The sequence below is a fragment of the Paralichthys olivaceus genome, chromosome 3, assembly GCF_024713975.1.
Source record: "Paralichthys olivaceus isolate ysfri-2021 chromosome 3, ASM2471397v2, whole genome shotgun sequence".
NCBI classification, from domain to species: Eukaryota; Metazoa; Chordata; class Actinopteri; order Pleuronectiformes; family Paralichthyidae; genus Paralichthys; species Paralichthys olivaceus.
Window position 1 is genome coordinate 480001 of NC_091095.1, and position 12778 is coordinate 492778.

At 46.0% G+C, this 12778-nt stretch overlaps 1 protein-coding gene across 6 annotated transcripts in view; it reads right to left on the minus strand.

Moving 5' to 3' along the window:
• Positions 1-12778, minus strand: part of patj (PATJ crumbs cell polarity complex component) — a 56162-nt gene that overhangs the window by 29958 nt on the left and 13426 nt on the right. For 5 of the 6 annotated variants that reach the window (XM_069519982.1, XM_069520006.1, XM_069519985.1 and 2 more), the window contains exons 13-21: positions 12607-12668; positions 12437-12493; positions 11924-12058; positions 11619-11819; positions 11445-11528; positions 10955-11131; positions 6702-6911; positions 6060-6131; positions 335-622 (exon numbers count right to left, since the gene is read on the minus strand). In XM_069519982.1, the coding sequence (XP_069376083.1) occupies positions 335-622; positions 6060-6131; positions 6702-6911; positions 10955-11131; positions 11445-11528; positions 11619-11819; positions 11924-12058; positions 12437-12493; positions 12607-12668 (1286 nt within the window). The remainder of the gene's footprint in view (positions 1-334; positions 623-6059; positions 6132-6701; positions 6912-10954; positions 11132-11444; positions 11529-11618; positions 11820-11923; positions 12059-12436; positions 12494-12606; positions 12669-12778) is intronic. The other variant, XM_069519992.1, reaches the window with a different exon arrangement.

Here is a 12778-nt window from a genome sequence, read left to right on the forward strand (position 1 = left end):
CACACTCTTCTTTATCTAAATTATATTTCCCTCATCTTCTCCCAGCGAAACCTGAAGATTGGGTCAGTTTATAGAATTTGAAGCGGAAATGAAGTTTTCCAAAGTAAAACTCCAACTCAGTTATATACAGAAGGAGTGTCGAGTGAGAGCAGATGATCGAGTGTGAGCAGATGATCGAGTGTGAGCAGATGATCGAGTGTGAGCAGATGATCGAGTGAGAGCAGATGATCGAGTGAGAGCAGATGATCGAGTGAGAGCAGATGATCGAGTGTGAGCAGTCATGAACATGGAGGACATGTGGAGTCTAAATCATCAGATGCAGTGGAACTCTCACCTCTTCTGGTCTCGTTCGGCCTAAGGAGGTGAGCCTCCACTCCTCCCATGACGGGGGAGGTTTCCTGGAGAGAGAACCCATCTTCTCCTCCTCTCTCTCTTCTGTTGTCTTCATCTCCTCCTCGTCCACAGCCATCTCCTTACCCTCTTCTACAGACAGGAGGTCAGAGGTCAGGGAGGAGGTAGCGTAGCGAGGCAGACCTCCATCCAGGATCAGCTCTGGCTCCTCCTCCTCCTCCTCCTCTTCTTGTCGAAGGTTTTCAGGCAGGATGGAGCCGTCACCGAAACCCTGAGACACAAAGAGAAGTCCTGAACTGTTAGAGTCACTATTTTCTTGGACTCGTTTCATGGCTTCATGCCAAAGGGCCGACCACAGACTGTAAACAAAGATGGCCGACACGTCTCCACTTCCTCCCACTGTACAAAAATGAAGCTAAAGTATCTTTCATACGAACGCTGCCATCTTGTGGTGATGACATCATTTGAAGTCACAGTAGTGATGGTGGAGTGGAGCCGTGGCATCGAGCTCAACCAATCACAGTCTCAGCTGTCAATCATGATGTCACAGCCCGTTCGATATCATCATATAGTTGAATTCAAACCAGATGATTTGGCTTCACGTTTGGGAGCCGTCATGTGGTCCATCTTTAAATACAGTATCAGGGGCCGAAAATAAACCAACCAACAAATGTGAAGCAATATAATGATAATATAATGTTTTATATTAAAATAAACTGTTCGTTCTCCAGCGGACGAACATGTCGCTGCCAATTCTCCACTAACATCTGCTGATTCACCGACGAGTGTTTGTTCAACCAAACTCATGATGTTTACGTTGCTGAGAGCCTGGTCACATTTATCAGGATTTACCTGAAAGTTTGAACATCATCACGTCAATAGATTCTCCTTCTCACCTGATCCACAGGTAAAGACTGAAACTGACGGATCCAGAAACTCGTCTCCACAGTGAAGAGACTTCAGCAGCAGCTCTCACTGGATCTAAAACTCCGCTTTTGCCTTTATCTCTGGACACATTAAGGTTTTTTCCAACTCCCCAAAGAGCCTCCATCAGCAGATACTGAGGGTGTATCCTGTTCTTAACATTACGATGCAGACATTAGCCCGCGCTGGGAAATATTAATGACAACACTTAGGCTAATTTCCATCGACGAGGCCTCATCTTCAAGGACTCTGCTGCTCTTCTTTTAATTTGGGCCTGGGAAGCTGGCCCATCGCGGCCATATAATGGAGGTGAGGAGCAGACGGCGGCAGCAGCAGAGAGCTCATAACGCTAACAGGATGTTCTGCAGACTGATGTGTATTGGCCGTGACTGCCTGGCCTCATATTCATAAGATTTAAAGACACTGTCATTTAATATCTCTGCCATTAGACGATGAGGACGGCTGAGATGACGAGTTGGCTGCTGCAGACTTTCTGCAGCGACTCGCGCTCACGTTGAGCAGCGTGTACGAGAAGGATTCACTTTTATTTTACTGCACAAACAAATCTGAGGTTTATAAATGTTAACTGATGAAGACCTGACATTAACCTGACACAGGATGTTTATCACAGGAAATTATCCTCAACCTCGGAAATCTGTCAGAAAAAAGATTTGTTCTTCAAACAGAAACGTGCAAAAGAAACAGACTTTAAATGATGAGGTCAAGTTCAGTTGTCATGGTAACGGCTGTGACAGGGCAGGTTAGTTGTGATGGTATCTGTTGTCATGGTAACGTTTGTGATGTGGCGTTGTGATGGTATCAGTTGTCATGGTAACGTTTGTGATGTGGTGTTGTGATGGTATCAGTTGTCATGGTAACGGCTGTGATGGGGCAGGTTAGTTGTGATGGTATCTGTTGTCATGGTAACGGCTGTGATGGGGCAGGTTAGTTGTGATGGTATCTGTTGTCATGGTAACAGTTCCAGCTGTTAGTTTTTCTTCTGGTTTTATTCAGACTGAACTTCGCTCGCAGCAGATTTCTCTCCGCACACAGACTCAGAATAATGTGACGACAGCACTCTTCTACACATGACCTCTAAAAGTTAACGAGCTGTGGAAGTGTAACAGGGGTCTCTCTCTGGTCAGCACGCTGGCGTGACAGAGAACGATGCGGCGGTGAAGTGACAGCACCAACCCGGCGGTCTTTATGGAAACCCATCAGAGACCTGTGGGCTGTGAAAAAACCTCTTCCAACAAATGGGCTGCATATAAAACAGGAAATAAAACAACAGCACAGAGGACGAGACCACAGGAGGACGGACTGTAACAGTAGAACTCAGAGTACAGCAGAACTCAGAGTACAGCAGAACTCAGAGTACAGTAGAAATACAGTGGAACCCAAAAGAGTCCAGAAAAACTCAGTACAGTAAAACAGAACCCAGTGGAGTACGAAACTTAAGTAAAGTGCAGTAGAGAAAAGAGTACAGTCAAGTGAAGTGAAGAAGAGTACAGTAGAACTTATTATAGTACAGTAGAAATCAGTAAAGTACTGGAAAGAAGAATATAGTAGAACTCAGTAAAGTACAGTAGAAATCCTTAAAGTACAGGAGAGTATAGTATAACTCAGTAGAATACAGTAAAGTATAGGGAAGAATACAGTAGGACACAGTTAAGTACAGGAAAGAAGAATATAGTAGAACTTATTATAGTACAGTAGGAATCCGTAAAGTACAGGAGAGTACAGTAAAGTATAGGGAAGAATACAGTAGAACTCAGTAAAGTACAGGAGAGTACAGTAAAGTATAGGGAAGAATACAGTAGAACTCAGTAAAGTACAGGATAGTACAGTAGGAATCAGTAGAGTCCAGTGGGGAGGTGGTTAATCTGCAGTAACCATGACGACAGTAACGTGGTGAAGACGATGATGATGATGGATCATCAGTGAAGTACGGAGGCCCTGAGGTTCAAACAGAGGAGACACATTAAACACCGTCACTACAGTCATCAGCTGTTCACCCTCCTCCTCCTCCTCCTCCTCACTCGCTGCCTCCTACTGGAGCTGAGGCTCACCGCTGCCTCCTACTGGAGCTGAGGCTCAGCGCTGCCTCCTACTGGAGCTGAGGCTCACCGCTGCCTCCTACTGGACCTGAGGCTCACCGCTGCCTCCTACTGGAGCTGAGGCTCAGCGCTGCCTCCTACTGGACCTGAGGCTCCTGCTGCCTCCTACTGGAGCTGAGGCTCAGCGCTGCCTCCTACTGGAGCTGAGGCTCACCGCTGCCTCCTACTGGAGTTGAGGCTCACCGCTGCCTCCTACTGGAGCTGAGGCTCACCGCTGCCTCCTACTGGACCTGAGGCTCACCGCTGCCTCCTACTGGACCTGAGGCTCACCGCTGCCTCCTACTGGACCTGAGGCTCACCGCTGCCTCCTACTGGAGCTGAGGCTCACCGCTGCCTCCTACTGGACCTGAGGCTCACCGCTGCCTCCTACTGGACCTGAGGCTCACCGCTGCCTCCTACTGGAGCTGAGGCTCACCGCTGCCTCCTACTGGAGCTGAGGCTCAGCGCTGCCTCCTACTGGAGCTGAGGCTCAGCGCTGTCTCCTACTGGAGCTGAGGCTCACTGCTGCCTCCTACTGGAGCTGAGACTCAGCGCTGCCTCCTACTGGACCTGAGGCTCACCGCTGCCTCCTACTGGAGCTGAGGCTCAGCGCTGCCTCCTACTGGAGCTGAGGCTGAAGTGGCTGCTGCAGTATAGATCATAAAATGTGACTCTTCCAACGTGTCCAACATCTATATTTACAGTCTATGATTTAAATGGAGCTGAGTAATCAGTACTGCACCAGTGTTCACAGTGAGTACTGCAGTAGTGTACAAACTGAGTACTGCAGTAATACTGCAGTAATACAGCAGTAGTACTGCTGTAGTATACACAGAGTACTGCAATAATATACATACTGAGTACTGCAGTACTACTGCTATTTGACTGTGAGTACTGCAGTACTCGCTGTGTACAGAACTGCAGTACTCGGTGTACTGATGCTGGAGTGTCCTCAGAGCACCCCCCCCCTCATTTAAGAGAGATGCTGCTGGTTGAGCTGATGGAGCACTTTATACATCCAACCTTTCTGCTGAGTCAGCAACTCCTCACACAGTGAGGGGGAGGAGAGGGGAGGAGAGGGTGAGAGAAGGTGAAAGAGAGGAGGAAAGACAGAGGAGAAGGAGGGATGATGGAGGGGAGGGAGGGAAGGATGAGAAGATGAATCTGAAAGACAAAGCTCGGACAGAAAACATGTCTTCCTGTAGAAGAGTGGAAGTAATGACCAGAGCTGCAGACAAACACGACTCATCACAGACTCTGGACAGAAGAAAGTACTCAACATGTTTCTGATGGAGCTCAGATCAGCGAAGAGACAACTCATCACAATTAGTTTCACACAGCAGCCTCATAAAGGACCTTTTCAGAGAAACGGTCACAGCTGGTTTGTTTCAGACTCGTCAGTTCAGTCTGAAGCTGAACTTCAGGTGTGAACGGGTCCTCAGACCAGAAGAGGAGTTCTGGGTCTGGATCAAACTTCACGTTTCCAGATGGAACCGATGAGCGTGTGGTTACATGTTGAGAAGTAGTGTACATGGTGTGTTTGGTGGTAACGTAAACCTGGTTAACATCAAGCAGGAAATACAAATTCATAACGACTGAGAGCAAAGACGAGGCAGATGATCTACATGTTCCTCAGACGTGTCCAAAACATAAACTCTAAAATTAAAATATATCAACTTATCATCGATGAAAATGAACTTCAGGAAAACGACGAGGTCACGAACAGCACCAGAGGGAACTGTGATATGGGCTCTTTTTTTTTTTTTAACTTTCTTTATCAGCAAATTTCATTTTTCAATGTTTTCCGATGAAACCAAGTCATATTGTTCTGTTAACTAAATGTTTTTTAGTGTTAATCTTCTATTAGCATTTAGCTCCTCAGGTCATATCTGAAGATTTCAACTTTTCTTTCTGAAGAACTCTTCTCATTCTAATCTTTCATCCGTCTCCACTTCAATCAAGAAACTCACACAGAGCTGAACTGAATCCTGGTTCTTACATCAACAGAGGTTTAAAATACTACAAACACCACATGTTGCATTTGTCATATTACTGCTTGTGTCTGAACGTGTTGGAGGTTTCCACAGAGATAAATCCAGTTTGAAACCTGCGTCAGTTTCTCTTTGCTCCTGTCGTGCTCTGCGTATTTATTTACATTTATTTATTCCTCCATTTATTTTTCTTTATAGTCAAACTCTCTGGCAGCGCCGCTCATCTCATATCCAGAGCAGTAAAGCAGACTAAAGTGAAATGAGTTAAGGCAGGAGATAAAGAGAAAGAGACCAGAGATTTAAGAGAGGAAGGTGAAGAGAGATGGAGGGAGGAGGCAGAGAGGAGGAGAGAGGGAGGAGAGAGGGAGGATGGAGGAGCAGAGTCAGCGAGAGGAGAAAATCTTAATGGTCCAGTTTGTGGGGGTTGACGTGGTTAACGTCAGGCCACCACTGTTTTAAAGATGGTGTTTGATAAACGTGTTCTCAAATGAATCAAGATTTTTCCAGACTGTACGAGATCCTCACACATTCTGATTCAGGAAAACCACAACCACTCCCAGTGTGTGGAGGAAGAGTTTTCTTCAACTAGCCACTAACATGACAAACACTGGCTCCTTTAAAGCTGCGAACATTACATCCATGTTGTTCCTGAACATGTCTCCAACATGTGTCATGTATGACTGTGACGGTGTGTTACCTTTGGAACAGGCAGCTGCGTGTTGCTGAGAGACGTCATGTTGTCGTCCTCTCTGCTCCTCTCTGTCGCCTCCTACAACACAAAATCAACATGTGGAGACAGAAGTTCAACTGCTGCTGAAGATCTTCAACTAATACTGGAGGAGGAACATCCAGAGTCTGGAGGTTTGGTTCAAACCAACCTCGGTTGGAACAAGAGGGAACAAAAAGGAGAAGATCTGCATATATACATACAAAGATCTGGGCCTAGAACACAGAGTTCTGGACCACGTGGTCTCGACATAGAGCTGGATTTTCTGGACCTTCAAGTAGAGGTGCAGTAGCAACAAGTAAAAGGTTTGGGCTGTGCGAGGTCAGAACCTAAGACTGGAAGGTCTGGACTTAAGCCTAGAAGGTTTTGAGACTAGAAGATCAGGATCCACTGCTACAAGGTTTGGACTTAGTCTAAATCGTCTGGATGCACAAAAAACCATCTGGACCTATAAAACCCTAAAACCACATGGTATGGGCCTAAAACTAAATGATGGACCAAAAGCTGGCCGGTCTGCACTTACCACTTAGAGATCTAGACCAAAACCAGAAGGTAAACCCAAGAAGGTTTTAACGTACAGTTAGATCATAAAACAAGGAGGTCTAAGCTTACCACCAGAGGCTTCCGGATACCCAGACGGACAGTGCCAGATGGGATAGACTTTAAGACCTCCACAGACTGGGCCAAGGTGAGCAGGTCCAGCTGGGTCTGGTTGACTGAAACCAGCTGGTCTCCGGGAAGTAGACCACCGTGACGCTCTGCTGACCCACCAGGAACCAAAGAGCGAATCACCATCACACAGCGACCAGGATCTAACGGGTCCTAGAGAGAACAAGATGAGTCGACCTTCTGAACCAAAGACACCAAGACTGAGGACATATGGACGAACCAAAAACCCAATGCAGCCACTGGCTGTAGCCGGCGTGGAGACATTAAGATATGTGGAAACAGAGAGACAAGGGGAGACGATGAAAGAATTGTGCTAAACTGCCCTTTACCCTCCACCAGCTTCGTTAGACTTTGAGTCTACAATGTGTTTCCTGAAGCACAGAACCGGACTCTAATCTCAGTTTATCAAGTCCACAGACACTGAACCCAGGTCAGTTAGGCTCACAGTGACCAACATCCCATAATTCACAGTGAGAGGCAGAGAGAGGCAGAACAGCACAGAGACAGGTAGGGGGAGACAGAGACCAGAGAACTTTCCTTCACATTTACTAAAACAACACATGAGTAAACATGCAGAGAGACTGACGCAGGAACAGACTTACAATCCTCTGATCTACCGCAGTGAAGAGGTCAAAGGTCACAGCATGAGAGCGATGGAAGAGTTACAGTTGTGGAAGTTAAGCGACAGGAAGTCAGAGGACGAGAGGCGGCTTCAGAAAACTCATCTGTTAGAAGAGTTTTCAACATCCTGGCTGACACAGTTTGATGCTGCGTCAGTGAAACACTGGTTCGGCAGCTGGAGGTTGATGTGATCACTTTTAAGTGTTTGACGTGAAACGAACGCAGCAAGACTGAACTTTAACCTGCTGCTCAGTCAGGCAGTGTCACCTCAACAGGAACATACATGTGTTTCCCATGAGAATCAGTCAGAACGCAGCGCTGGTATGAAGAGGACGTCACCTGAGGAAAGGTCACGACCTTCGGACTTGTTTAGATCATTGCTCCCACAGGTTTTACTCAGTGAGTAAATCTGTAAAGATATTTATATATATTTAATGTGTTCTTGAAAGAAAGACACATTTTGGGAAGACGACACCGAGACGTCACTGTAAATAAAAGTGGTGAGTTTATAAGCGGCTGTTAATTTCCAGAGTAACTTTAAATCCCTGTGAATCTTTGTCCTGGTCAACTTTATTCTTCATGCATGTTAAATTATACGCTCAGCCTCCAGAAGTGGAACATTTTTACATGTTCAGCTGACCTGCCGTGCACTGACTTGGCATCATTCTCTTCCAGAAGTAAAACTTTGAGTGTCCTGTTCATATTCCGAACATAAGACTCCACACACGCTCATCTCCGCTCCGTCTGTTTAACCGCAACAACCAGGAGGACGGCCCGGGCCTGCCAGAATCAAAACCCCTTGGAGACTCACATGCCAACCGTACAACCCTCTCCTGGTTAGAGTCGATGTGCATTTTTTGAATTCCCCTGCGCTGAACCCAGGGCAGCGCCCGCACTGCAGAACGAGCTGCCGTGCCAAGTTTCAGGCTGCCAGAACAAAGCTGCGCTGTATTTTTAGACTGAACAACATGGCTACAGGTGGCGAAGAGTCAGAACTCGAGTCCTCTACTCCTACAAGATCCTCCGGAAAAAAGAAAAAGGCCTCTGCTGCGAAGAAGTGGAGGAACGTAGGAGAAAAAGAAATTAAAAATGCACTTTGCCAAAAGTACAGAAAACAATGAGTATGTTTTTTTGGGATATGTAGGTTGCAGGGTGTCTACGCAGAGTTAGACTTTCAAGACCTTTCTGATGGAAACTCAGGAAGATTTTACAACTGAAATAAACAGAGCTGAAGTATTTTAGGAGCTCAGAGACTCAGCTTCCCCTTCTATCTTTTTATTCTCTTCTTTTCAGAACCTAAAAATCTGATCATTTGAGCAAAACACCACCAATATTTTCTTCTGTTCTTTTAATTAGAAACTTTTTGGACAGAAATAACGGCCTGTCTACATTTTGGCAGCGGTCAGTTTTTCCTGGTTTGGTTCCAATGAAGGAAAATCTTATCGAGGGGGCATGAATTATATTTTAGATTAGATTAGATTTTATATTCTACGTTGTAAACTCTACGTTTCTCTTTTCCCACGTTGGCGATTGGTCAGCAGAGTTCTGACGTCTGCCCTGTTCAACAGCTTTGGGATGAACCGTATCTGAAGATGGACGACATGACAGCTATGAAAAGTGAAGCCAAATCATCTGGATCGCCCCCTGGTGGCTGGCTGCAGTATAGGTCACAAACACCTCCTCCTCCATGTTAGCAGATGGGACATGAACCAAAGTAGACGTTAAATAAATGTTTGTCAAAGATGTTTCTGTTGTTTCAGCTCGTTCTCATCTCTCCGATGTTCGTTCAAGTGTTTCTGATCAGTTTGGTTTAATCAGTTATTGATGATATAAAAACAGGCGGAGACGTCATGATTGACAGCTGACACTCACTCAATCTACAAATTACGTCATCGGTGCTCGGAGAGATGCTAAGGCCACAGCCTGCCATGTTAAAGACAGTGGAAGCAAAGTTCCTGGATCAGCTCAGTAGTGTTTGTGTAATCCGGCTACCGACAAACAAACTAATAAACGCAGATGAAAACAAAAGCTTCCTGGCGAGTAACGACTGCAGCTCTTTTAAATGAACCAGTTCCAGATGTTGTCCTGATGTTGGATTTCTCGTCTCAAACTTTAACACGTGAATAAGTTCTGCTGTGAAAATAAAACAGCTGATCAATGAGTCTGTTTGAGACAATCACATTTTTCAGGTTTGAAACTAGTCACATTTTAAAGGTGTCAGGTTTTAGTGGAAACTATCAGGCTGAGTCCAGACAGACGGAGCAGATCGCCTCTTCTCTTATTGCCTGCGAACATCTTTCACTCAACTCTGACAGCAGCAGAGTCAGTAACAGGAAACACTTTGGCAGCGACACTGGACCGACGTGCCCTTGGGCGAGAGATATAGAGGGAAAAAGAGAGGGAGAGAGAGGACAGTGGAGATTTGTGAGAGAAGTTGATTAATTTCATTTTGTGGAAAGTGTTGCAGGTCGGATTCACTCTGACGTGAACCTGAGCAAGTTCCTGGCTCTTACTTGCAGACTCAATATTTTCTATACTGAGACGTTGTTTTGCTCGAGGCACCTGAAGATTTTCACAAAAATGGTAAATACTTGTAATTAAAAACTTCTGTAAAAAGATAATTAAACCCATATTACACCTTAACTTATAATAACGTCTGCTGTATATATTGTATTTATTTATGTTCTTATTTAGCTTCATTAATACATAGTAATATAATGTAATGTATTTTATACTTTTACCTTCATTTTGTAACTTTATCTATTGTCTCTATATGTTTATTTACTTTAAGACTGACACACACACACACACACACACACACACACACACACAAATACACACACACACACCCCTCCTGGGCAGACAGTGTGTGTGTGTGTGTGTGTGTGTGTGTGTGTGTGTGTGTGTGTGTGCAGTCTGACCTGGATGTGAACCAACAGGGAATTAACCTGAAGCTTCCTCTGCCTTAGCTCGATATGAGTGAGGAGAAGGAGGAGGAGCGGGAGGAAGAGGAGGAGGAGGAGGAGGTCTTGGAGGTGAATCGGTGCCTAGAGATAAAGAGCTGAGGCTGGGTGGTGGTGATGTTGGGGGGGATAAACACACAGAAGGCCAGGATTTCCTAAATGTTCTCCCCAGACAGTGAAAGTGAAGATGAAGCCTGAGATCATCTCATCCATCAAATGTTTAGTTTAAAAAAGAAAATGTTCTGATTTAACGTCAATCAGATTAAACTTGATGTAAAGGAACAGTTCAACATTTTGACGAATGCATAAATTGTCTGATGTACGATGTTCAGACAGAAACTGGTCTTGAACTGAAGTCCTGACATGAACTTCTCCTGCAGCCTCCTGGTAAAATGTGTGGAAGCTTCTCAGTGAGCGAGTGGACGTGTCTCTGAGGTTTCTAACACGTGACGCACGTGAAACTGGAAGAGGAGGTTCCAGATGTTTCGGTGATGAGGGCCGACGCCGTGTGGACGAGCTGTAAACAACAACACTGGAGGAGGAGGAAGAGGAGGAGGAAGGGGAGGAGGAAGGGGAGGAGGAAGGGGAGGACGACAGCGATGTTGTTGTTACCTGGTAGTCGAGGATACTGAAGCCGAGGCCTTTGTCTCTCTCCTTCTGAAGCTCCAACATCTGAACATCAGGTGACCACAGAGCCAGCTCCCCTTCATCATCATCATCATCATCATCCTCTTCCTCCTCCTGGCTGTGTTGACTCTCCTCCTCCTCCTCCTCCGCTGATTCCTGCTCCTGAAACACAAACAGGCTCTTAAACACACACATGTTCATTCTTGTAAAGTATGAGGTTGAGATCGTATCGTTTGTTTGACATTTAAAAATCTGTAGATTGATCCGAACTCACCGTCTCAGTCAAATTCACGTCAGCAATTTAAACTTTAAAAACACGTCTTCTTCTGAACCGAAGCATTCTCACTTTCATTACACTCCAGTGATGTATGTGTGTCTGTGTGTGTCTGTGTGTGTCTGTGTGTGTGTGTGTGTCTGTGTGTGTGTGTGTGTGTGTCTGTGTGTGTGTGTGTGTCTGTGTGTGTGCAGTTGTTACCCATGTAACTACCTGCTGCTGTTCGTCACTGTCGTCTCTCAGGACCGCCTGACTGCAGAGCATCGACGACAACTTCACCTCGATCTGACAAACACACGACACAATGTGTGTGAGATCAATTGTCATCTTTTGTTATTATCAATACTGTAGAGTTCTACATTGTGATCCTCTCACCTCCTCCACGCTGGGCTGCGCTCGTCCTGCTGCTCCTCGTCCGGGTCTTGACACGGGTTCAGGTTCAGACTCGGCTTCAGATTCTGGTTCCAGGTCAGAGGTCGGGTGTCGGCAGCAGACCAAGGTGAACGGAGGAGGAACCTCTTTAAGGAACGACACCACTTCTCGACGAGTCTTCCCGTACAGTTGAACATTGTTCACCTACACACACATGCAGTGTGTTAATGTGAACTCTGACACACTGCTTCAACCACCAGGGGGCGCTGCAGTTAGTCTCACAGTGTTAGAGTGTCCCTGTGTTTTACCTCCAGCAGCTCGTCCTCTGGTCTCAACACTCCATGTTTATCCACGGGGCCTCCAGGGGCCACAGACGAGATATAATGGTGACCGTCGAACGAGTCCAACTCCACACCGAGACGCAGAGTGTGGACGGGCAACAGCTGGTTTCATGGACATGAGAGACACGACAGGATTCAATTCAGATTATTGGCTCATTGGTCCTTCTGGGTTTGACTGAGACAAGTTCCTGGTACTTTGTTAAAAGTTGTTTTCAGACACAAACTGAACTCTGGACATTTTCCTGAGAGCGAGTGGGCGTGTCTCTGAGGTTTCTAACTCGTGACGGACTTGAAACTGGAAGAACACAAATCTCTCAGGATGAAGAAGAGGAGCCGGACACGTAGAAGACGAATGTTCAACACATGTTCCTGTTGTTGTGAACGAGTCGGACCCGACAATCTGCTGCTTCACATGTGAAAGATAAACTTCATCTCAGAGCTCGTGTCTGAAAACAGACGAAGAAGAACGATGATTCTCACCTTGGAGGATTTCTGCAGCTCTGCATCATCTTCAATGACAGGATCCAGCTTCACCACCTGACCACACACACACACACACACACACACACACACACACACACGATATCCTATTCAGTGCTGTTGATCACACCGTTCAGCAGTGATGACATCATCAGTGGGTGTGGTCTCACCAGGACTTGGTACTGTGGTCCCAGAGCCTGATCCCATTTAGCTGTGAGTTCTGCTTCTGTGACTGTGAACACACACACACACACACACACACACACACACACACACACACACACACACACACACACACACACACACACACACACACACACACACACACACACACACACACAC